The sequence below is a fragment of the Stegostoma tigrinum genome, chromosome 31, assembly GCF_030684315.1.
Source record: "Stegostoma tigrinum isolate sSteTig4 chromosome 31, sSteTig4.hap1, whole genome shotgun sequence".
NCBI lineage: Eukaryota > Metazoa > Chordata > Chondrichthyes > Orectolobiformes > Stegostomatidae > Stegostoma > Stegostoma tigrinum.
The window spans coordinates 9,223,999-9,247,561 of record NC_081384.1 but is presented as its reverse complement, the minus strand read 5'-3'; the positions used below and the strand labels follow the sequence as shown (position 1 = coordinate 9,247,561).

The window sequence follows — 23,563 nt, the reverse complement described above, 5'->3', positions numbered from 1 at the left end:
CTTTACCTAGTCCGGCCTACAAGTGATTCCAGACCCACAGAAGTGTGGTTGACACTTAACTGCCCTCTGGGCAATTGGGGATGGGCAATAAATGCAGCCTAGCCAGCAACACCCTCCCCCTCTTAATGAATTAAGAAAAAACCTTTCTGGTTCTCCTGGCATCCTATCAGCCTAAAGAAACGTTTGAAATTACCAAAGCTTACATAATTATTTGCAAGTAAGCTAAAGAGTGCTCAGTATCTCATACTTAGCGGGGTTAATGAAGGGTGATGAAATGTTGAATCACTGGATCTTTTTGTGTTGAGACATCTATTTTGTAATTGTGTTCCTGAGTTTGATTCAGAAGCTCCATACAGGGTGGTCAAATTTGAAGATGTCAGGCTAGAAAAGGCATTTGAGTCTGATCAAATAGCTCAAACTATCAAATAGTGTGGGTGACAGGATGGAAGATCAAATTTAGTGCTGACAAACGCTTATTAAATGTAAGAGGGAAAAAATGAGTAACTTGTGAATGGGGTCAGATGAGACTGAAGAGAGTGTCAATGAAATTATTGCGCCCTCTAACCAATGGCGCTGACAGCGGCAAAGCAAGCAAAATATAACCTCATCAGTGGAGTCCATGTTAACAAAAACTATATGCAGACCATTGTCTGCTGGTCAAGCTACCTGAATACTTTCTGAAGTCTCAACACGAAAAGATCCAGTGATTCAACATTTCTTCACCCCTCATTAACCCCACTAAGTATGAGATACTGTGCCCTCTTCAGCTTACTAGCAAATAAATATGTAAGCTTTGGTAATTTCAAACGTTTTAGGCTGATGGGATGCCAGGAGAACCAGCAAGGTTTTTTCTGAATTCATTAAGAGGATGAGGGTGTTGTTGGCTAGGCAGCATTTATTGCTGGCAAAACTCAACAAGTCTGTTAACTCTGCTTTCTCCCCACAGATGGTAATGTTCAGAGTCTGGTGACTGTTCATTGGAACTTCAAAACTGGACTCAACATCAGCTCTGCTTTCTCCTGCACTGATGGTGCCAGACTGGCTGCGTTTCACCAGCAATTTCTGCTTTTGTTTGAGATCTCCAGCATTTGCAGTATTTTTGTTTTATTTATGTGGGTATTTTCTGATATAGATTATGAACACACCAAGAAGACACTTGAGCACTTTGTGCAGCTCAGAGAAGAGCTGCAAAACTAATACCCATGTCAGTGGTCTTTTAGTTATGAAACAATGCTGGAGAAATGTGGGACTTCTTAGCTTTTGAAGGGCAGTGACTGAAGAGTGTAAAGAAGTAATGTTTTCGAAATACCTTTGACTTTATTTGAAATGGATGGTATGCAAATGTGAAAGGTAAGAACACCCATGTAAGAATAAGTAAAAGTTCTTATCAGACCCATTTACGACAGCTATTTGAACAATCTTTGAGTCTTTCCAGAAGAGTAACCAAAGGTGGGCTGTTATCAGCATCTACACTTTTTTCTATTTGGGATTTGGGGAACAAAATGTATTTTTATAAAAGTTGCTTGAAGCATGATACCATTTTGCTGTTTGCGAAGAACTTTCTATTTCTGAACAGAAAATTCCTGAATTTAGCAGAGAGTTACTAATAATTTTGAGTAACCTTTTAACTGCAGAATTCCTCTGCAGTTTGAATTGGATAGACCTATGGTATTAACATCATACATCTGCGTGAGCGTCAAAATTTAACGTTTTTGTCATTCTTGCATTAACCTTTTCTGTTATTCAATGTCAGTACTTAAAATGAGAACTGTCAATGTAATCTTGTGTCTCAATGATAACATTGTGAAGTCTGACTTTGAAACCCGACCTTTTCAGTTTGTACTGAAATGAAACAATAATAATAACAAAATTATATGTTTTATTATTTCACTGTTTAAAAATAAATTCTTCAAAAATGAGTCATGGAATGACTTTTAACATGGGGCTGAGATAACAACCATGTGACCAGAAATCGCCACCTTCATTGAAAGACTATACTTGGTCTTGATGTCCTCTCCTGCTCAGTGGGAGCAACTTGTGTATCATTTTCAAAGTTCAAATCAGCAATTAGTACTCGGGTCTTTCTGGTGTTGGCATTGACTACTATTGGTTTTGGGGTTGCATGAAATAAGAACAATTGAAAATGATTCAGAAGCTTAACGTTTTGTGTTAGTTCATTTGTGCTGCAATTGTTCCTAATTTTAAATGTATACTTAAAGCTGAAAACCTAGCTGGAACCATTATTCCTGATCGCCTATCTTGTTCTAAAGTTTTGCACCAAGAGGTCCTGGTTATTAAGAAAAATTGGACTTTGGAATTTTTATAATGTGGAAAGCATGTATCTTAATTTTGAATCTTTGAGTAAAATCAAAAATATTTATTTCTTGTTAATTAAGTATTTAACCTTCTAAAACATTTCCTAGCTCTCAAAAGTTATAGACACTGAATATGAACTATTTATTGTTCTCAGAACAGACTCCATAGACCATAGCTTATCAGAACTGATTCTAAAGAATGATCTTGGCCTGACTTTTAACTACATTATGATTGCCAAAAGAAGCTTTTTTAAATCTGAATTGAGGAGATATTGAATTTTTTTGAAGAAAGATTCATGGTACATTTTCATCTGAACACCAGTGAGTGTGACCCTAAAATTGTTGTCACACACACTTTTGGTATTTCTTGCTCATGTTAATGACCAGAGAACAGTATACCAAGTAGAGAATCCAATTTTACATTTTTAAAAGAATAAATAGCCTGAAGTTCTTGCTACTCTGAAATTCACCATTGTTATGTTCTTAAGGCTATATGAGTTGCTCTATTCTGAAATGGGTTGTGATTGATAAAACAGAATTACTAGACATTTATTGCTACAAAACAACAGTCATGAGAAGTTTCCCACATTCAGATTCATGTTCGGGTCTGTACAGCCCACAGCCGTGAGAATTTCAGATCTCTTTTCATATTGCCTTCCTCTTTACTATTGGTTCAAAGTGACATCACTGTTTAATTCCCTGCTTGAGCCCAAAGATGCTGTCTCTTGGGGTTTTTGCAACTGGACACATGGATATGAAACAGCTTCTTCTTCTATCATGGATCCTTTCATCTTTGAGCTATGTAGGGGCAGATCGTCTATAGCATTGTTCATGGGGACACCCAATTATCTCTTCAGTAACTGCTTTGCACAATTCACCCTATACTATTTTCTAAATCCTTTGTGTCCTCTCGTCTCTTTGTTTATTTGACATTCCATTCCCCCCTTGCTCTCTACATGTAGCTCCTTAAACATTTCTTACTGTGATTTCTGTAATTCTCTGCTTGTGACCGACAGGTTGTCTTATCACTGCATGTGTTTTGACATTTCTGACAATCTACTGTTGAACGATGTAGCAAACTGTGTGTGTGTGTGTGTGTGTGTGTGTGTGTGCTCTGTGGCACATGGGTAAGAGGAACATTGCTTTTGGCATTGAGCCTGTGTAAGTGACGTGGTAGAAATTCTGGTAATATTGTATGTTGGTGTGGTGTAAAGACAGTTTAGGGCCTGACACCTTTCAGTGAATAGACCTTTTTTAGAATTCCAAGGCACATGGGAAGGGGCAGTTAAAGTCTGGGAATTGACAATAACCGTTATTTTTTGGTGGGGGTGGGGAAAGAGTGTGGGTCCTTTTGCCTCCCACCTTGGTTCATCTTGCCTGTGATATTGAAGTGAGCACACAGAAACATTTTACATTTGTGCATACATAAGCCCCAGTGATTCCAGTAGTCCCAAGAAAGGTTCTGCATGTTGTTTCAGAATTTTGGATCAGGACTGTGTGGTACATCTGGAAATGAAAAGTTAACTAGTTGGATGGAAGTTAAATATGGCTGGGGAAAGAGGAATGAGTAGGATGGAAAGGTGGAGGGAGGTAGCAGAGCCAAAAGAGAAGCCAGTTTGTGTATGTGATGCTAATTGATGATGGAAGAAACTCTAGGACCCTCATCACACCAGTGATTTGTTTTAGAGTGATATCCAACTTTTCTGTTTCATCCTAGGACTACATTCTGATAGACAGCATGACTACCACAAAGAATTTGAAAGACCCTTGTGCTAGATTCTGAACAAGTGGCTTTTCCTAATTGTTTGTTTGAGCAAATCCACATTATTTCTCAAATGCATAATATGTTTATTGTACTTGCCTCACCTTGTATGACAAGACATTTAATTGTGGAAAGCTAACACTGAGGCATTGTTTCAGAGATAATGGGAACTGCAGATGCTGGAGAATTCCAAGATAATAAAATGAGGCTGGATGAACACAGCAGGCCAAGCAGCATCTCAGGAGCACAAAAGCTGACGTTTCGGGCCTAGACCCTTCATCAGAGAGGGGAATGGGGTGAGGGTTCTGGAATAAATAGGGAGAGAGGGGGAGGTGGACCGAAGATGGAGAGTAAAGAAGATAGGTGGAGAGAGTGTAGGTGGGGAGGTAGGGAGGGGATAGGTCAGTCCAGGGAAGACGGACAGGTCAAGGAGGTGGGATGAGGTTAGTAGGTAGATGGGGGGGTGCGGCTTGGGGTGGGAGGAAGGGATGGGTGAGAGGAAGAACCGGTTAGGGAGGCAGAGACAGGTTGGACTGGTTTTGGGATGCAGTGGGTGGGTGGGGGGGGGGGGGGGGGGGGGGGGGGGTTGGGGGGAAGAGCTGGGCTGGTTGTGTGGTGCACTGGGGGAGGGGACGAACTGGTGTGGTTTAGGGATGCAGTAGGGGAAGGGGAGATTTTGAAACTAGTGAAGTCCACATTGATACCATTAGGCTGCAGGGTTCCCAGGCGGAATATGAGTTGCTGTTCCTGCAACCTTCGGGTGGCATCATTGTGGCAGTGCAGGAGGCCCATGATGGACATGCCATCTAGAGAATGGGAGGGGGAGTGGAAATGGTTTGCGACTCGGAGGTGCAGTCGTTTGTTGCGAACTGAGCGGAGGTGTTCTGCAAAGCGGTCTCCAAGCCTCCGCTTGGTTTCCCCAATGTAGAGGAAGCCGCACCAGGTACAATGGATGCAGTATACCACATTGGCAGATGTGCAGGTGAACCTCTGCTTAATGTGGAACGTCATCTTGGGGCCTGGGATAGGGGTGAGGGAGGAGATGTGGGGCAAGTGTAGCATTTCCTGTGGTTGCAGGGGAAGGTGCCGGGTGTGGTGGGGTTGGAGGGCAGTGTGGAGCGAACAAGGGAGTCACGGAGAGAGTGGTCTCTCCGGAAAGCAGACAGGGGTGGGGATGGAAAAATGTCTTGGGTGGTGAGGTTGGATTGTAAATGGCGAAAGTGGACTGTGTGGACCACACCACCCACGCCCTCCACCTCCTCCAGGACTTCCAATTCCCTGGCCCCCAACTCCTCATATTCACCATGGGCGTCCAGTCCCTATACACGTGCATTCCGCATGCAGATGGCCTCAAGGCCCTCCGCTTCTTCCTGTCCCGCAGGCCCGACCAGTCCCCCTCCACCAACACTCTCATCCGCCCAGCTGAACTCGTCCTCACCCTCAACAACTTCTCTTTCGACTCCTCCCACTTCCTACAGACTAAGGGGGTGGCCATGGGCACCCGCATGGGCCCCAGCTATGCCTGCCTCTTTGCAGGTTACGTGGAACAGTCCCTCTTCCGCACCTACACAGGCCCCAAACCCCACCTCTTCCTCCGGTACATTGATGACTGTATCGGCGCCGCCTCTTGCTCCCCAGAGGAGGTCGAACAGTTCATCCACTTCACCAACACCTTCCACCCCAACCTTCAGTTCTCCTGGGCCATCTCCAGCACATCCCTCACCTTCCTGGACCTCTCAGTCTCCATCTCAGGCAACCAGCTTGTAACTGATGTCCATTTCAAGCCCACCGACTCCCACAGCTACCTCGAATACACCTCCTCCCACCCACCCTCCTGCAAAAATTCCATCCCCTATTCCCAATTCCTCCACCTCCGCCGCATCTGCTCCCACGATAAGACATTCCACTCCCGCACATCCCAGATGTCCAAGTTCTTTAAGGACCGCAACTTTCCCCCCACAGTGATCGAGAACACCCTTGACCGCGTCTCCCGTGTTTCCCGCAACACATCCCTCACACCCCGCCCCCGCCACAACTGCCCTAAGAGGATCCTCCTCGTTCTCACACACCACCCTACCAACCTCCGGATACAACGCATCATCCTCCGACACTTCCGCCATTTACAATCCGACCCCACCACCCAAGACATTTTTCCATCCCCACCCCTGTCTGCTTTCCGGAGAGACCACTCTCTCCGTGACTCCCTTGTTCGCTCCACACTGCCCTCCAACCCCACCACACCCGGCACCTTCCCCTGCAACCGCAGGAAATGCTACACTTGCCCCCACACCTCCTCCCTCACCCCTATCCCAGGCCCCAAGATGACATTCCACATTAAGCAGAGGTTCACCTGCACATCTGCCAATGTGGTATACTGCATCCATTGTACCCGGTGCGGCTTCCTCTACATTGGGGAAACCAAGCGGAGGCTTGGAGACCGCTTTGCAGAACACCTCCGCTCAGTTCGCAACAAACGACTGCATCCCCCGGTCGCAAACCACTCCCTCCCATTCTCTAGATGACATGTCCATCATGGGCCTCCTGCACTGCCACAATGATGCCACCCGAAGGTTGCAGGAACAGCAACTCATATTCCGCCTGGGAACCCTGCAGCCTAATGGTATCAATGTGGACTTCACCAGTTTCAAAATCTCCCCTTCCCCTACTGCATCCCTAAACCAGCCCAGTTCGTCCCCTCCCCCCACTGCACCACAAAACCAGCCCAGCTCTCTCTCTTCCTTCCCCCCCCCCCCCCACTGCATCCCAAAACCAGTCCAACCTGTCTCTGCCTCCCTAACCGGTTCTTCCTCTCACCCATCCCTTCCTCCCACCCCAAGCCGCACCCCCATCTACCTACTAACCTCATCCCACCTCCTTGACCTGTCCGTCTTCCCTGGACTGACCTATCCCCTCCCTACCTCCCCACCTATACTCTCTCCACCTATCTTCTTTACTCTCCATCTTCGGTCCGCCTCCCCCTCTCTCCCTATTTATTCCAGTTCCCTCCCCCCATCCCTCTCTCTGATGAAGGGTCTAGGCTCGAAACGTCAGCTTTTGTGCTCCTGAGATGCTGCTTGGCCTGCTGTTCATCCAGCCTCATTTTATTAACTGAGTCATTGTTTATTTAGGTTAGAATTTAGAACGTGTTTATGGCAATCTGATGTTTGAACTTCTCTTTTTTTTTAAGAAAACGGAAGTGGAAAATCTGAGAGCTTGTCCTTTCCATGGTTTCTCTGATTATGGTAACTCAGGATCAGTTTGGTTGTGCTGTATGTTCCTCATATCTACACTTATCAATAGAACAGGCCTACACAATCCTACAAGTAAAATCATTCGTTTGCAAAGATTATTTAAATAATTTGTCAATTCAGTGTGACAATTTTTCTCTGACGTAATGGTTTTGTTGGAGTAGTAATCCAGAGGATAGGCTAATGTTCTGCAGACATGGGTTCAAACTTCACCATGGCAGCTAGTAGAATTTGAAATCAGTTGATAAATCTGCTTTTTTTTTGGGGGAAAGGTCAATTATTAATAGTGAACATGGCAGCTGTCAATGTTGTAAAAATCCACCTGCTTCACAGATCTTTTTAAGAAGTAAATCAGTCAACCTGGCCTATACGGAAGTCTACGTCCACATCTTAAGTTCCCTCTGAACTTGCCTAGTAAACTATTCTGTTCAAGAGCAATTTTAAAGACAAATACTGGTCTTGCCAGCAGTACTCACCTCCCACAGAGGCATGAAGGAAAAAAGAATCTACACAAAATGTGACAGATCAAACTCTGCCAGATAACATACTATCTCTTCATTCTTGTTCATCAGCAAAGTAATTTTTGGAATTGAGGGTTATCAGGTAGCAGTTGGTCATCACTACCGTTATCAGTTTAGGGACCATCAGGAGTGCTTTGGTCCAGATCTCAACATAACCTTGATCCAAATGTTGACAACCATGGAATTCTTTTGGCTGGCTGCAAGTGAGTGCTTTGACTGACTGTTAAGGCAGTATTCCAAAAATTGTGGAACTAAGGAGTCCTAACTGAGTCTAATGTGGGTCAGAAAACCAACTGTCCGCTGGCTGACTTCATGGCCACCATATGGAAAATAGTTCTGGTTGTTCAATTTCAAACCGCCTGAGGAGCTACCTGTCTTTAACTGCTTCTTTTGTGATCATCTTCCTCCATTGCAATGTCTGAAGTGGGTGTATTTGTTGGAGGTTGGACAGTATTCAGTTAGACTGTCAATTCCTCCAATAATTAAGCAGCCAGTACCCATGTACAGTATTAACATGAAACCATCCAAGTGTGATGTGAGAAGTGGCAAAAACCGTTAGTTTCTCAAGTGTCAGACAGTGACCATCTCTACACGAGTGCATAGCCACCCCCTTAAAAGACACTTGTGCAGCAGCTATACTATATTGCCTTTTTTGTTGGTTTTGCTTATAAAGTGGGATGATTAAAGCTGTATGAACTGATTTTGAATCCGATTTGAAAGAGTTAGTCCAAGAATGCAAACACAATTCAATTATAGCAGGGCATAGATACCGTTTGAAAGATGGAAGTATTTTGTATCTGAATTGGTATGCCTTTTAGCAATTACTATGAAAACTTCCGGCTGTTGTGTTCCACGGGACATGGTCCCTGTGGAAGCTTAAGACATTGCAAATGAGATGGGAAGTGGGTTGCTCTGAGTAAAATTTGTAACTTCTTCCCATAAGAAGGAGGTATGATTGAATGAAATTTGATTTGATGTATTTGTTACTATAAGCAGCTAGTCGAGTCCAGCTGTAATGAAATGCCAGTTGGTGGTAGAAACTTTCTACAAAATAGACGTAGGCTATGATGAAACTTGGTACGTAGCAAGTAATTGAATGCCTGATGAACAGTTAATGTTAGGTTTTAAATGACAAATATGATCCTCCATCCCTAAAATGATAAAATAGAGAAAGCAATTTAGACTAGTTGTTTCACTGTCCATCTATGATATTTTCTTTAAAAATCTATAATCGAATGAAGGATACTTCAGCCAAGAGCTAGTACCAAGAAAAAGCGATCCCACATGTTGGTAGTGCATTTGCCACATACCCCTATTCACCTTGTAACACTGAGGAATTTGTGTTGTGTAACTGCTCATGAGCACTATGTTGAGAAAATGCTAAATGAAACTTTCTGCATTTAGACATTTACATTGCAGATTTCCTGAAATGCTACCCATGGTATCCAGAACGATGTGCTTGCTTACAAATTGAAAAGAGGTGCTGTGTTGTGTTGTTGACAGCATGAAGCCACCAGGAGAGTGGTAGAAAGAATGGAATTAGTACATAAATATTTTGAACAGATCTGCTGGCGTCCATTCAAGATGGCACAGGTTTCAGTACTTCCAAGGTAGCCTAACAACAGATTGGATGGATGAGCAGAGGCCTCGGGGATAAACTGATAGTGACCTTGATTGTGGTAATATTCTTCGGTAACTCTCAAATTTGTTGCACCACTTTGGAGAAAATGGGCACATCCCTAATGGACCATGAGTCATAGCAGAATCCTTTATTAACCAGGCTATTAACTTGGTACAAAAACAAACGCATTGAGTTTCTAGAAGGTTGGGTTTCTCAATATCATGCATTCAATTCCAAAATGAAAATGTTTTTCTATCCTCCAATTATTCATGTCCCTCCATCTAAATTATTTTCTTCATCTCTGGCTTATTTATACTTCTTCCTCAATTTCTCTGCATTCTTCTGTGTTTTCAGTACTGGAATGTCCTGGCACTGGATGGTAGTAACTGGCAGAGAATCGACTTGTTTGACTTCCAAAGAGATATAGAGGTACTGTGCTTAAGACTTTTATAAAGAGTTGCTGATGGAAAAGTTAAATATTTCAAGAGGGAAAAATAAATAATTGGCAGTGTGTTTTATATTTTGTGAGATTTCATGGGGAAATAATGTGATGGACTTTGGTTGTAACTGTCTGGGTGCAACAAGAGGAGCTTGCACTCATCAGGTCAGCTCTTATCATTTTGGAATGCTCTGAAGCATACAAAATTGATGAATTACATTTTGTGCTACAGCCACAATTGGCACTGTCATAAAATGCATTAATTTTTAACACAACTATGTTCTACAAATGATTAGCTGAATACACATTTTGTGGTGTTTTACTTTGGTATACCACAAGACCCTCTTTCACATTCGTGGAGGAGAAGAGTTTCCTTTTGTGTCTCAGCTTGGCTCAAATTAGCAGTGCTCTTGTTTGCGGTGGATTGTAGATTCAAGCCCAATTCCCAAATTTGAAACACTGTGTGGCTTTGCATAAATATTGGTCTTCAGGTGTGGTGGTACAATGTACCGACTGTCAGCTGGCCTTTTTAGTGTCTTGCACCAAAGATACTGTAGCACCATTTGGAGAAAAGATTGCTATTTCTCATTATTTCTTCCTGAGTCAATATTGCCCAGGAAGAAGACTGAATTCAGCTAATCTTTTTGGAACAGCACTGTGTTTAAAAAATGGCAACATATTTACTATATAGCCAACTGTGATTGTAGCACAAATATAATGTTGGTTTTATAATGCTTCACAGAATTCTAAAAGGTGAGAGCTGGCACAATGACGGCAAGCTCCTATTTTTACCTTTAGATGGGCATCAGCTGACATGGTGAAAGAAATATTAACACTATATTAATATTGTATAAAATTAATTTTATAATTAAACAATAACACAAGAAATATTGCCTCCTTTAATGGCAACATCTTAAGTACACGTACCTAGGTACAGTTCTTGGATTCAGCAGAGGAATGAAATTATTTGCATTACCTACAGAGTTGAAAAAAAGTTTAAAAATAGGATGCCATTAAAGGTTTAACCTTTACAGTAAAGTAGGAATTTCAAATGTACATTAGTGTAACAGCTCAGTGCAGGGCCTTCATGTGGTCTGACTGCCCAGTCCAACAGCTGTCCTCATACCACTTAAGTTGCAGAATGCTCCAAGGAAAGTGCCAAGACTACTTCCCCTGTGCCTGTCTTGGCCTGGCACGCTCTGCCTGCATGATGCTTCCTTCTGCTGTTCTGAGGCTTGCAGCCCACACGCTGTTCCACGCTCACTGCCTGCGCTGCTCCGGGACCTGCAGCCTGTGGTCCGCCCTCTTGTGTCCATATTGAAAGTTCTGATGTGTTACTTCTGTGTAATTTAGAACTGAGGAATTGTATGATTTTGATCTTTGCTGGGTAGTAGTGAATGCTTAATTTCTAAGATGCAGGTAGTTGCCACTCTATTTCTGTAACTGCTTTAAACTCAAGAATTGCTTTATGTAAATTAGCTCACATTTAGTGAGGAATGAGAATGGTTTTGCCCTCCCTGTGATATAACTGCCTCTGCGATAGCAAGATAACAAAGGTCTACTGTCACAAACAAACTGGAACTTCAAAAAAAAGTTTCGACTGTGTACTTGAATTCAACTCGTTAAAATTGACCTTTTTTACTATTAAGATTTTTGATTTTTCTTCCCACCTCCACCTCTTGCACCATTAAAAAGACTTGAGCAAAACAAATAATGGAAACACTACAACTACATTGATTGCATTGGACCATAAAAATGCGTCCTTCATTCTCCATTTAATTAGGTGGAATTGTATGTTCCTTTCTGTCATGCTTCCAGGAATAACAGAAACATCTAGCTTTGAATAAAATCGACTGGTTCCCACAATGTGTGTTTCAACATTTTTTCCAAAATGAGTAATTCCAGCTGCCTTTTGCTTTAAAAAAAAGGTTTGATCGCATTTGTAGTTTTAACATCTAGAAGGTGTGTGGTGGTGAATTACTGGCGTCTTTTCAAAATCGGACTGCCTGATTTTTTTTTTTGGTTCAACATCGCCCACTGTAGCCCCAGAGTTCAGGAGCACTGGGGAAAATGAGAGCTGCATAAGAGAACAAAATCGGAAAGTGATGTGGTTGTTGAAATATTGTAGTCACGATAGGTCAGTGAGCTCAAGGTTAGACACTATGGGAAGCTTTGAATGTAATTGGTTGTGGGCAGTGCTCAAGTGTCAGAAAACCAAGTAGAACAGGGAGGATCTTAGTGCCCATTTTTTAAAAAAAGGGAGAGAGCCTGAACAGGAATTTGACCCCTTTTTTTTGCCCTGCCTCTGGACTGTGAGAAAATGTTTAATAGTCTGTACAGCCTCTGGGCAATAATGTCATGACATCAATTTCAAGTCAAAGTCCTTCTCAACATTTTTTTTCTTTCCCCCTACACAAGCCAAGTGGTGTGCATGATTGTGAGAACCTTTTGGACTGTGGGGATTCTGCCAGATGTGCAGGTTTTGTTTCTGCAGAAAGCACTGAAATAGGGAGGCTCAGTTGTTTTTAATGGGGAATATGGAAGTTTTATGTGGACTATTCCATGAGTCATAGGAATTTAAGGATCCATGCGATACACCACCCAGGCCTGAAAAGTCAGCTCTTGTGGTCCTAAGATGCTGCTTGGCCTGCTGTGTTCATCCAGCCGCAACTTTGTTATCTTGCATTCTCCGGCATCTGCAGTTTCCATTATCTCAGAAAATGCTTAGATGTGTGATGTAGGAGAGAGTAAAAGCCGATCCAGGCAAGAACTAATTACAATGGAAATCTTGACCTGGTGGAATGAAAGAAAGATAAAAGTGGGGGTGGGTGTCGGGGGAGAGAGAAGGTGACCAGTTTAATTTTTAGCATTTCTTTTCTATGTCTGCTAGAGTGGGATCAGGTGGAACTTGAGCCCCTGGCCTCCTGGTTCACAGGTAGGGACATCATTACTGCATCATGAGCCGTGCATCTCCAGGATAGAGTCTGAGGCCCAGCCATTCACAGCTCCTCCATCAATGACCTGGCCTAGCCATTTAAATCCTGTAGCTACAAGAGCAGGTCACAGGCTAGGAATCCTGCAGCAAGTATGACAGGTCGGCACAACATTGAAGGCTGAAGGGCCTGTACTGTGCTGTTATATTCTATGTTAAGTACAGCAAACTTTGTATTAACTGGCAGCTATGGGATCAGGAGTGGCCCAGTTGATCAAGACGTCCACATAATCAATGTAAAACACTAGGTAATAGAATTGTAAAGCTGAGGGTGCGCGTAGCACTGTAGCTCATCAACTGACTCCACAAAGCTGGTCCACAGTCTACAAGGCATACGTCACATGTGATTTCAAATACTCCCTACTCACCTGGATGAATGCAGCTCCAAGAACATTCCAATTTGATGCCATCCAGGATAAAGCATGGTTGACATCACATTCTTAATGTTCACTCCCTCCACCTCAGCACGGTTGCAACAGTATGTGCAATCTACTGGATATATTTGCAAGAATTCGTTGAAGCTCCTTCGACAGAACCGTTCCACCTCTGACCATTTTTATTTAGAAAGATGAGGCAACAGATGCCTAGAGTCATAGAAATACATAGCACGGAAACAGATCTTTTCAGTCCAGCTCATCCATGCTGACCAGATATTCTATATAAATCTAGTCCCATTTGCCAGTGTTTGGCCAATATCCCTCTTAAACTCTTCCTGTTCATATACCCATCTAGATGCCTTTATAAATGTTGTAATTGTACCAGCCACCATCACATCCTCTAGCAACTCAAATTCATACATACACCATGCTCTGCAAGAAAAATTTGCCCCTTGGGTCCCTTTAAATCTTTCCCCTCTCACTTAAACCTACGTCCTCTAGTTGTGCACTCCCCCAGCCCAGGGAAAAGACCTTGGCTATTCGCCCTATCCATGCCTCTCATGATTTTTATAAGCTTTTATTAGGTCACCCCTGTAGTGGAGATGGATACAATTACATTGAAAGGCATCTGGATGGGTATGTGAATGGAGGGCATTAGAAGAATCCTGGCTAAATGCTAGAAAATGGGACTAGATAATTTAGGATATCTGGTTGGTATGGACAAGTTGGACTGAATGGTCCGTTTCCATGTTGTACAGATCAATGACTCTCCTAAATGGAGTGCAGCAGTTCAAGCAAGCAGCTCACCATCTTATCAGAGGTAACTTGTGATGAGCAGTAAATGCTAGCTGAGCCAGTGAAGTCCATATGCCACAACCTAGCTAAAATGTTAGACACTGAGTACTGTATAATCATGATATTGCATTTTATTAAAAGAAGAGCAATGTATAATTGTGCCGTTGACTGTTCTATATTATGCAATCGCACAAAGGACTGCTGTGTCTCTCAATCTCTCACTCCATGTAATGGTTATTTCTACTGTTCTGAATATTGTGCACTGTGTTTCATGGGCATTTCCTGTGATGTCTGCTGAGTGTGACTGTTGAAGATGGATCTCTGTCCTAGGTTTCTAAAATGTATGAAGTTGTATGCTGTGGGAAAGCCACCGGTGGTGCAAAAATGAAGGATCAAGTTTGGAAAATTATGCCTATCTCTAATAATGCAAAGCCCCTGATTTTGTTTCTGTACCTGTAACTAAATTTACCCAATCAACAGCATCTGCAGAGGGTGCATGCAAGAGCCGATCCAGCCAGTTGAATCTGTCAGTAAGTGGTTGACCATTCAGCGACTGCTCTAGTCAGTCTGAGCGGTGACAGCATCTGCAACACAGCAAGGGAAAGTGAACTCGGGGGCAAAAAGCGGCAGCTTGAGACTGAATGTAGGGGCAGAATTCCAGAGGTGATGTCACAACTCAGAAGGGATACGAGCTTGGCTGCTCAGGAATCAGGTTTGTCGACTCAGTGAGTAGTGTCTTGAGCGAATAGTGATGGAAGGATGTTTTTCTAACTGGAGATCTGTACCCAGTGCTATGAACCTTGTTGTCTGGAGGCGAGTGCAGTAAGTTTGCCGACAAGACACAGTCTGTGGGAGCTGCGGGTGGTCCAGAGGATGCACCGGGATATAGGAGAATAAGCTTGAGTCTTGAGTGAGGAAATGGCGGATGGAGTTTAATCTGGACAAATATAAGGTGATGCATTTTAGAAGATCTAATGCAGGAGTCAAGTATGTAGTAAATGGCAGAACCCTTTTAGGAGCATTAACATAGAGGGGTCTAGGTGTACAGGTTCACGGTTCCTGAAAGTGCCAACATAAGTGAAATTAGTGCTTAAGGCATTTGACATGCTTGCCACCTTCCTTGGGGCATAGAGTATAAAAATTGGCAAGACATTTTGCAGCTGTGTAGAGCATTAGTTTGGCCATTTTTGGAAGACTGTATACAATTCTGGTTACCGCATAAAACCAAAGGATGTGGAGGTTTTAGAGAGGGTACAGAAATTGTGTATTGGGATGTTGCCCAGCTTGGAGGGTATTAGCTAGGATGGTAGATTGGACAAAGTTGGATTATTTTCACTTGAACATCAGGGGGCAAGGGGTGAACCGATAGAAGTTTGCAAAATTATGCAAGGCATGGATAGAATGGATAGCTGAAGTCTTTTTCTCAATAGTGTCAATTATTGGGGAGACAAAGTTTAAGGTAGAACAGTGTAAACATAAATGAGATGTGTGGAACATTTTTTTTATGCAGATGGTGTTAAGTGCATGGAATGTGCTGCCAGAGGAGGCGGTAGAGGCAGATACAATAGACCAGGAATAGAGGGATATGGGCTTTGTAGATGACAAAAAAACTTGCCTGCAGGAAGACATGTTGTCAGTGTAGTTTTGGTAAGCTGAAGGGCCTGTTCCTGTTCTTTGTTAATGTGATGGCTGTCTTTATTCACTCAGTCACCAACTATTTAACTGGATCTGAAGATGCAAAGGAGAAAGCAGTCCCGTCAGAATAGAAGTTATTGTTTGTTGCTTTAACTTCAGTATAAAATGCAAATTGAGTTGTTTTATGGGACTGAACAGACTTTGACTACTTTTTCCTCTTCCTTAATCACAAAACTCTTTTTTTTTTTTCCCCCTTCCCCACTCCTGAAGGGAGTTTGCATCTTTTAACTTTTTATCCTTTTGGATGCTGATAGACTTGTCACACGATTCCAACATCTTCTGTTTTTAAATCTTGAGTTCAAAGTCCAGACTGCCAGGTGTTTATTGTTGGTCTGCCTTTCTGACTGCCAATTTCGGCACTGGAATTGGCTGCAGTGTGCATATCTGTCATTTCCATTGGCTGTGTAATCTTTTTAATCTCTGAGCATCCTTTGGGCACATCTTTTATCATATAAAATACTTTTCAATAGTTGTGCTGATTCAGAACATTTTGTATGTAGAGAGATTATTTACTTGAAATAATATTTTAGGATATTTTCATTCTTGTCCATGAATGTTGTAGGAAATAATATGTTGGGAGAGGTAAATTCCTAAATTTGGCCTGATTCTTTCTGGCATGTGCCTTGACAAAGGACTGTGTAACAGTGACATTGGTGGGTATGTCAGATCATCTGATGGGAGGATTTTGATACTAACTAACTTGTGTAGGAAAATGTACAATGCCTTTTTTAAAAAGGCCATCTAAGTGAGAGGTTGGTAATGTGGTATGGTCCTTTACTCATTAGCCATAAAACTAAAAGAAAAGTTATAGTATCATGTCTGTAAATCTGACTAACGGAAACAAGAATTTTTGAGAAGGCCAGTAAACCCAGTTCCAAGGACCTCTACTCAAAAAAAGTTAACCTGCCTTTTCACCTCTTTTTGAATGCTGGTGAATCCAGCGTGCATCTCCACTTTTTATTTTTCATTTCTATTATTCTGAGCAGTTACTTATATCGGGATCAAATTTCTTTCAATTTAAAATATTTGAGCACTGTTCCACTGCATTTTTAAAGCAACATTGGAAATGGCACTTTTAGATTTCTCAAACTCATCCTGTATATGTGTCAAAGTTCCATATTATAAGGGGGGGGGGGGGGGAGGAATTCCGGTTTTGAAATTGTTTTTTTTTGATAACACAGGGCCGAGTGGTAGAAAATATTTCCAAAAGATGTGGTGGGTTTTTACGGAAGCTTAGTCTGCGAGGATGTCTTGGAGTGGGTGACAACTCTTTAAGGTAAAAATATGAATTAAATCTATTTACTAGCGATGAGTGATTGTAGTGCTGGTATATGGCTGTGTTTTCCCCAAATGGTGGTATGTGGAAGGCTTTGAGGTGAGGCTGAAGATGCTGGAAATAAGTACAGTTAGGTTAAGCATCACCCCTATTAGGGATGTGTCCTGTGTTCTAGCTAAGTATTTATCGTGGGGAGTGTGATGCTCCATCCGTGGCGGTTGGGTTATGCCTTCAGTGCTAGTCTGATTATTGTGGGTTGAAGCCTTGCTATTTACTGTGGCTTGAAACCAAGCTTGGCAGTGGGATTTACTGGAATTACAAGGCACATCATAATCCTTGAAGTTTCCTACAAAAAGCAATCATTATGCTGTATGTTGGAACATGTTCAGAATATGCATAGGCACAGACACGTTTGAACTGAGCCCATCAAAACTGGACTTCAGGAACAGGTGTGAGCCTTTCAACTCAAACTCTTTTCCCCACTTTTTAGTCTATTTTTCTAATCAATCTGTCCACCTCTGGGGCAGATGGAACTTGAAATTGAGCCTCCCAGTCTAGAGGTAGAGTACTACCACTGTGCCACAAGTTTTTAATGGGTATAATTGCTCTGCTTGCTATTCCTTCACATCACTGCAAAACAAAAATCTACCAGTCTGTGTCCTGAAATGTTAAACTATTTCAATATTCCACAGTATTTTCTGGATAAATTTTTTTTCTAGAACTCTTGCAGCCCTTTTTTATGAAGATAATAAAAAGGATTAAAGGGAAAATGTGTTCATCCACAGGGTGGTGTGAATATACTGAGCTGCCAAAGGAAGTAGTGGAGGCCTGTCAGATTACAATATTTAAAAGGCATCTGAATAGCTTTATGAATAGCATAGGTTTAGAGGGATATGGGCCAAATGCTGGCAAATGGGCAAATCGAACCAAAGGGTCTGTTTCCATGCTGTCCATCTCCTTGACCCTTTGGCTTTACATTTTCAGATTTAGCTCCTGAATGGCATAGCTCTGAATTTAGGTTCATGACTCTCTCTCTGTTCTTGATTTCCCCTGTCAAACAAAATAGTTTCTCGACATCACCCTGTCAAATACTTCTTAAAACTTTAAATTACTCAGTCAGATCACTCCTGTGTTTTGATATACACTAAGAAATACAACTTAAAATTATGTAGTGAAAAACAAAAGAACTGTGGATGCACTAAATCAGGAACAAAAATGAAGTTGCTGGAAAAGCTCAGCAGGTCTTGCAGCACCTGTGGATGGGGGAAAGAACAAGTTAACGTTTTGGGTCCGGTGACCCTTCCTCAGAACCCTCTTTAAGTGAGCCCTTTTTATGAACACGATTTAAATCTTCCCTGAGTATGCTTCCCAGTTTCCACACCTGGGGTGATTCTTGTTGTACTGTATGGGTTCTCCAAGGGAACGTAGTCAAACCATCTCCGAGCAAAGGGAGTGCATGTTGATCTGAGGATAGTGAAGTGAGCTTTGCAGGGAATGTTGCTTTAGTTGGGAGATAGTGTTATGCAATAAACCTTTAATGCAAGACACCCAATAACATTATTGGAGACTTGGGACACCAGGTCATTCTTGGTGTTTTAAAGAAAGCAGAAGTGTCCCTCTCTGTAGCACACAGCACAATCCACTAACCAAGGAAGGCGACACACAAACCTCTGACTGTCAGAAAGGAGGGCGGTCTCCTTTCAATTTTTGTTCAGCCTCCTCCCTCCTGCTGAAGACATCAATGTGCTGCCATGAGAAAAACCTAATATTTGGCATTCGGCAGCTTTCTAAAATGTGGTTGCTGTAAATTCCTTCAACTAGAACAAAGTTAGACTATTAATTCAAAGACCCAGGTTGTGTTCTGGGGTCCTGAGTTTGAATCCTGCTATGGTAATGGTGCAATTTGAATTCAGTAAAAATCTGGCATGAGACTACAAAAACAACCATGAAACATTTTGTTTGTCAGGAAAAACCCATTTTGTTTACTAATTGTGGATTTTTTGGAAGCCATACTTGCCATCTTTGCCCAATATTGCCTACACATGGCTCCCAACCCACAGCATTGTGGCTGACTTTTAACTGCCTGATGGGCAGTAATGCTGGCTGAGCCAATGACACCCACTTTCCATGAATGAATTTTTTCTAAATAAAACAAAGGGACCTGGAGGCAAATAAATAATATTAACCATCTTACGTAGTGTGACTCTTCAGATTGATGAAACATTATCTCTGATTGTGATAGTGTGGTCATTGAAGTTCAACATCTGCAGCTGAATAAGAATGTTCTTCCATGTAAGGTGTTATTTTTGGCTGTGGAAGACACTTACTACTTTCTTCCTTCCCCATAACTGTCATCTTCTGAAGAGTTTTTGAAAAAAATAGCAAACGTTCAAACAAAAGATGAAATAAATATTGCCACAAATGAAACAGTTCAGGCTCAGTGTGAACAATTTTTATAACTTGATTTTGGTTTGAGTTGAACACTGCCCTGCAAACTGTTCTTAATTTTGTCATCTCTGTATGGCATAGAGATATCCGAGTGAGATCGTTACCTGGGAATTGTTTTCCTCATGGGTACAAATTACTAGTCGAGATAAACGGGGGGAGAATAGAAGTTCAATCGTTTGTTGTCATGAAATATTTACATTTTTTATGGGCCACTTAATGTGCTGTATATTTGATATGCTTTATATTTGATACTCCTGTGAAGCACCTAGGGATATTTATCTAATTATGATGCTTTATAAAGAAAACTGTTTGTTTTTTGTTTTATTGTTGGAGAAGAACATTGATTCAACACCTGTATTTAGCTACCTGGTGGAAATATTCTGTTCCTTCTCATTTTTACTAGTATTGCAGTGCACCTCAAGTTTGAGTTTTTATTTGCAATAACTGCTGTCTCTCTTCTGTTGTTATTATTGCTCTAGGACATTTGCTCAGAACTGCAAGAATATTGAACAGTTAAATCTGAATGGATGCACAAAAATCACAGATGCGTAAGTAAGCTAAATGCAGCCATTTGAGTGCTAGTTGTAACCTTTGCCCCCCTCATCCAGGTTTGTATCAAAAGGAAAACAGGAGTTGTAATGCAAGTGGCTGCCATATCTCTAAGACTAGGAAAAAGGATTAATTGAGGACACACTGGATGCAATGATGGATTAAGTGTTTATTTAAGCAAAAAAATGCTTTGTGCACTTTCACTTGTGTTGAACAGCCATTTCATACATGAAGTAGTACATGAGGGGAACTATGCATCTGTGGGACTATGATAGTCGGTGTTCTGAAGGGGGGAAAAAAAGAAAGTTCTGAATGAGTACTTCTACTGTTGATAGGAGTGCTACTGTATTGGTGAATAGTGTACACAGCATTAATAGATTACTTTGGCATATCTTGGTTAGCCAGGAATTTTGATGCTGGGGAGATGGCTTGAATGACTAGATCTACAGATTTTGTATAACTACAACAGTTTCCTCGCCGTTGTATCTTTCGACCTTGAGGTAGAGGCCAGTATTCTATTAGCCTTTTTCTGTTTTCTTGTCCTTGACAAGAAAAGTGATGTTATGTACATGGGCACCAAACCACCCGCCCCACCCCTTTTTTTTTTTTCTTTCTGCTCCTCCCGGAATTCTTAGTTTCAAAATATTCACATCTGTCTGTCTTTTTGAGTGTGTGATTCCACATTTGCTATAGTTTTGCCCACCCACTTAATCTATCAATGTCTCTCTTTTTGCAAATTTCTACTCCCAGTTGCGTTCTCTACTGAGCTACTTCGTGTGAACTTGCTGTCGTCCATAAACTTGGATACGCAATTTTCTATTCCTTCATCTCTGCATCCTTGATAACAAAGCAAAAAGCTGGCATGTGACCGAATTTCTGTGGTTACCACAAGTGACAAGTCCCCAATCATTAGAGACTCTTTATCACCAGCCTGTTTCCTAATGCTGAAGCCATTTCCAAGCTTGTTGCAGGGTACCACAAACCTTGCTGTCATTGTTACTTTTTGATCTCTGTTGTGAGAAATGCCCCTGTTGTTTCAGTGTCCATAGACGCTAAGTGTTGAGGCAGAAACTTTGACACTTTTATAAGGAACCTGGATCTGCCCTTTAACAGTGTAACCCCACATGGCTACAGACCACATGCTGGTAAGTGGAGTTAGAATAGTAGGATCAAAAACAGAAGTTGCTGGAAAAGCTCAGCAAGTCTGGCAGCATCTGTGAAGAAATGGAAAAAGAGTTAACGTTTCAGGTCCAGTGACCCTTTCTCAGAGCAGGACCTGAAATGTTAACTGATTTATTTTTTTCCTCCTTCACAGATGCTGCCAGACCTGCTGAACATTTCTAGCAACTTCTTCTGTTTTGGTTCCTGATTTGCAGCATCTGCAGTCCTTTTTCGGTTTTTATTTCGAATAATAGAGCTAGTTTATTTGGCTCCTCCCTCCTTCCACCACCCCCACCCCCCCGGGGGCGGTGGGGGGGTTGTGGAGGTGGTGGTTGGCCACAAGTTCCCAATCCAGTTGTACATGTAAAGATGATCTCGCTCATGGAAGATGAATTGGTGTTGATTGATTGTAGTCGCTGAAGTTGATTTTGTTCCCTCTGTCATTTTCGATATCCCATCTAACCCAGGTTCTCTGCTCTAACTGAACTCTTCAGTCTATAGTGCTGGAAATTAAAATGCTGATTATTCAGTTTATTTTTCCAGACTTTACTCTTTATTCCTTAAATGGGAGCTCTTCACCTTATCTCAGCAAGTGAGGTTTTTTGTGTAAGTAAATCTTGCAGTTAAACAAAACAATAGTTAGAATTTTGCCTGCCTGCTATTGCCATTCTTAGAGGCAGAGAATGCTGCAGATTGTCTGTGTGTTAGACAGGAACTATGGGGAGAACAAAGGAGGGTGGATTCTCATTGAAATAATTGGAGAATAGCTCGCAAAGAAATTGTTTGGCAGAATGGCAGTTGGATTCTTGATAACTTTTATAGGTTGTGCTTCTTTACAGAACCTGTACTAGTCTAAGTAAATTCTGCTCCAAGCTAAGAAGTCTAGACCTAGCTTCATGCACATCTATCACAAACCTTTCTTTGAAAGCTCTGAGGTGAGTTTCGGTGATTCAGAACTTAAATAACTTACTTATTTGTTAACTTTTTAGTATGGCTTGTAGGTACACTGTTTAATGTTTGATCTGTGAGCCTGTTCTTGCATCTGTGACTATACAATGAATTTTGGCAAATTATGAATTAACAAACTCGTAGATGTTCCAAAGATTTGGATGCATAATACCAGTTCAGTATTTCAATAATATTTGACCATGATAGGATGCAATGGCTTAAACATCTTTTAAGAGGGAGCTACTTTCTCACAATCCATGTAGCAACAGCATGTTTAAAGCTGGTGGGGCATATAAAATCCAGCAGGTGGTCTTCCTGCTGTTTACTTGTCCACCCTGATTGGTCTGAAATTTTCTGGGGCAGGAGGAAGAGAAGAAATGCTGGGCAGTCTGCGCTACCCAAAAACTCTTAAGCTTATTAAGACCTTTTAAATGGTTAATTAATGCCACATAAGGGTCTTATTCCAAAGCTGCCAGTATTTCACTCTGCAAACTCTTCAGTCACTGGACTCAATTTTGCTTTCTTCCTACAGTTGCTACCCGGCCTTTTTTTGAGTTTCTTCAGCGATTTTCTGTATTTGCTATGAGAGCTAATTTGGCAAAGCCAAGAGATTTTCTTTTGGGGCTATCATACTCTATAATGCCAAAAGATGCCCTTTCCCCGGCTTCCCAAATTCCCTGACTTTGAATGAACTTGGGGTTCTCAGTATGGGACTGCCACTGATGGGACTATGGAACTGCTGGTTAATATAGTTGTCAGTTCTATTTGGTGGGATTTGCTCCTGAGACAGTGTGGATGTTTTGCTTTAAAACAATTGGCACTGTTCCTGACATTAAATAGCAGCAAGGTAGCTGTTAGGATCACAGCTGGCCTCCCCACTGACGTTTTCAGCAGGGGCAGAGAGTTACTGCTTTTAAAATGTAGCCTTTGTCATGATGTGCCACAAGGCAGAGGATGGAAAAGTGGCAACATTTCATTAGCTTAGTGATTCCAAATTCAGCCAACCTTTTTTGAGAACTAAACACGTGCTAATGACCCTGTTTACTGCCCCTTAGATTTTATCACCCTTCCCCCTTCAAAGCTCGAAACCATTAATTGCACAAGTCAGATGGACAGCAAAAGATTGTATAGGCTTGTATCACAATTATTGACTTTAGTATTTTTTTAAAAATGTGAAAGCCAATTTTCTTTTGAAATTTGAATTTGGTTATTAGCTGCTGTGAGAAAGCTCAGTGTGGCACCAAATTGGAATACCAGAGTGTAGTGACAGACAAAATGGGGATACCGATTTGTGAAGATCAATGCTCTCTTGATACGGTGGTCTAAAGCTTGTCAATATCGCTGTAAGAAAGTACTGTCCTCTATGGAGGACAAGAAAATTTAGGGGCATCTAAGGAAACTGACTGCCTCTTTGAG

General features: G+C 41.8%; 1 protein-coding gene across 5 annotated transcripts in view; it reads left to right on the top strand.

Moving 5' to 3' along the window:
• LOC125466186 (F-box/LRR-repeat protein 20) overlaps nucleotides 1-23,563 on the top strand; it is a 123,348-nt gene that overhangs the window by 71,146 nt on the left and 28,639 nt on the right. For all 5 annotated transcript variants that reach the window (XM_048560377.2, XM_048560379.2, XM_048560375.2 and 2 more), the window contains 4 exons: nucleotides 9,822-9,896; nucleotides 16,947-17,041; nucleotides 19,969-20,037; nucleotides 22,039-22,134. In XM_048560377.2, coding sequence (XP_048416334.1) covers nucleotides 9,822-9,896; nucleotides 16,947-17,041; nucleotides 19,969-20,037; nucleotides 22,039-22,134 — 335 coding nt within the window. The remainder of the gene's footprint in view (nucleotides 1-9,821; nucleotides 9,897-16,946; nucleotides 17,042-19,968; nucleotides 20,038-22,038; nucleotides 22,135-23,563) is intronic.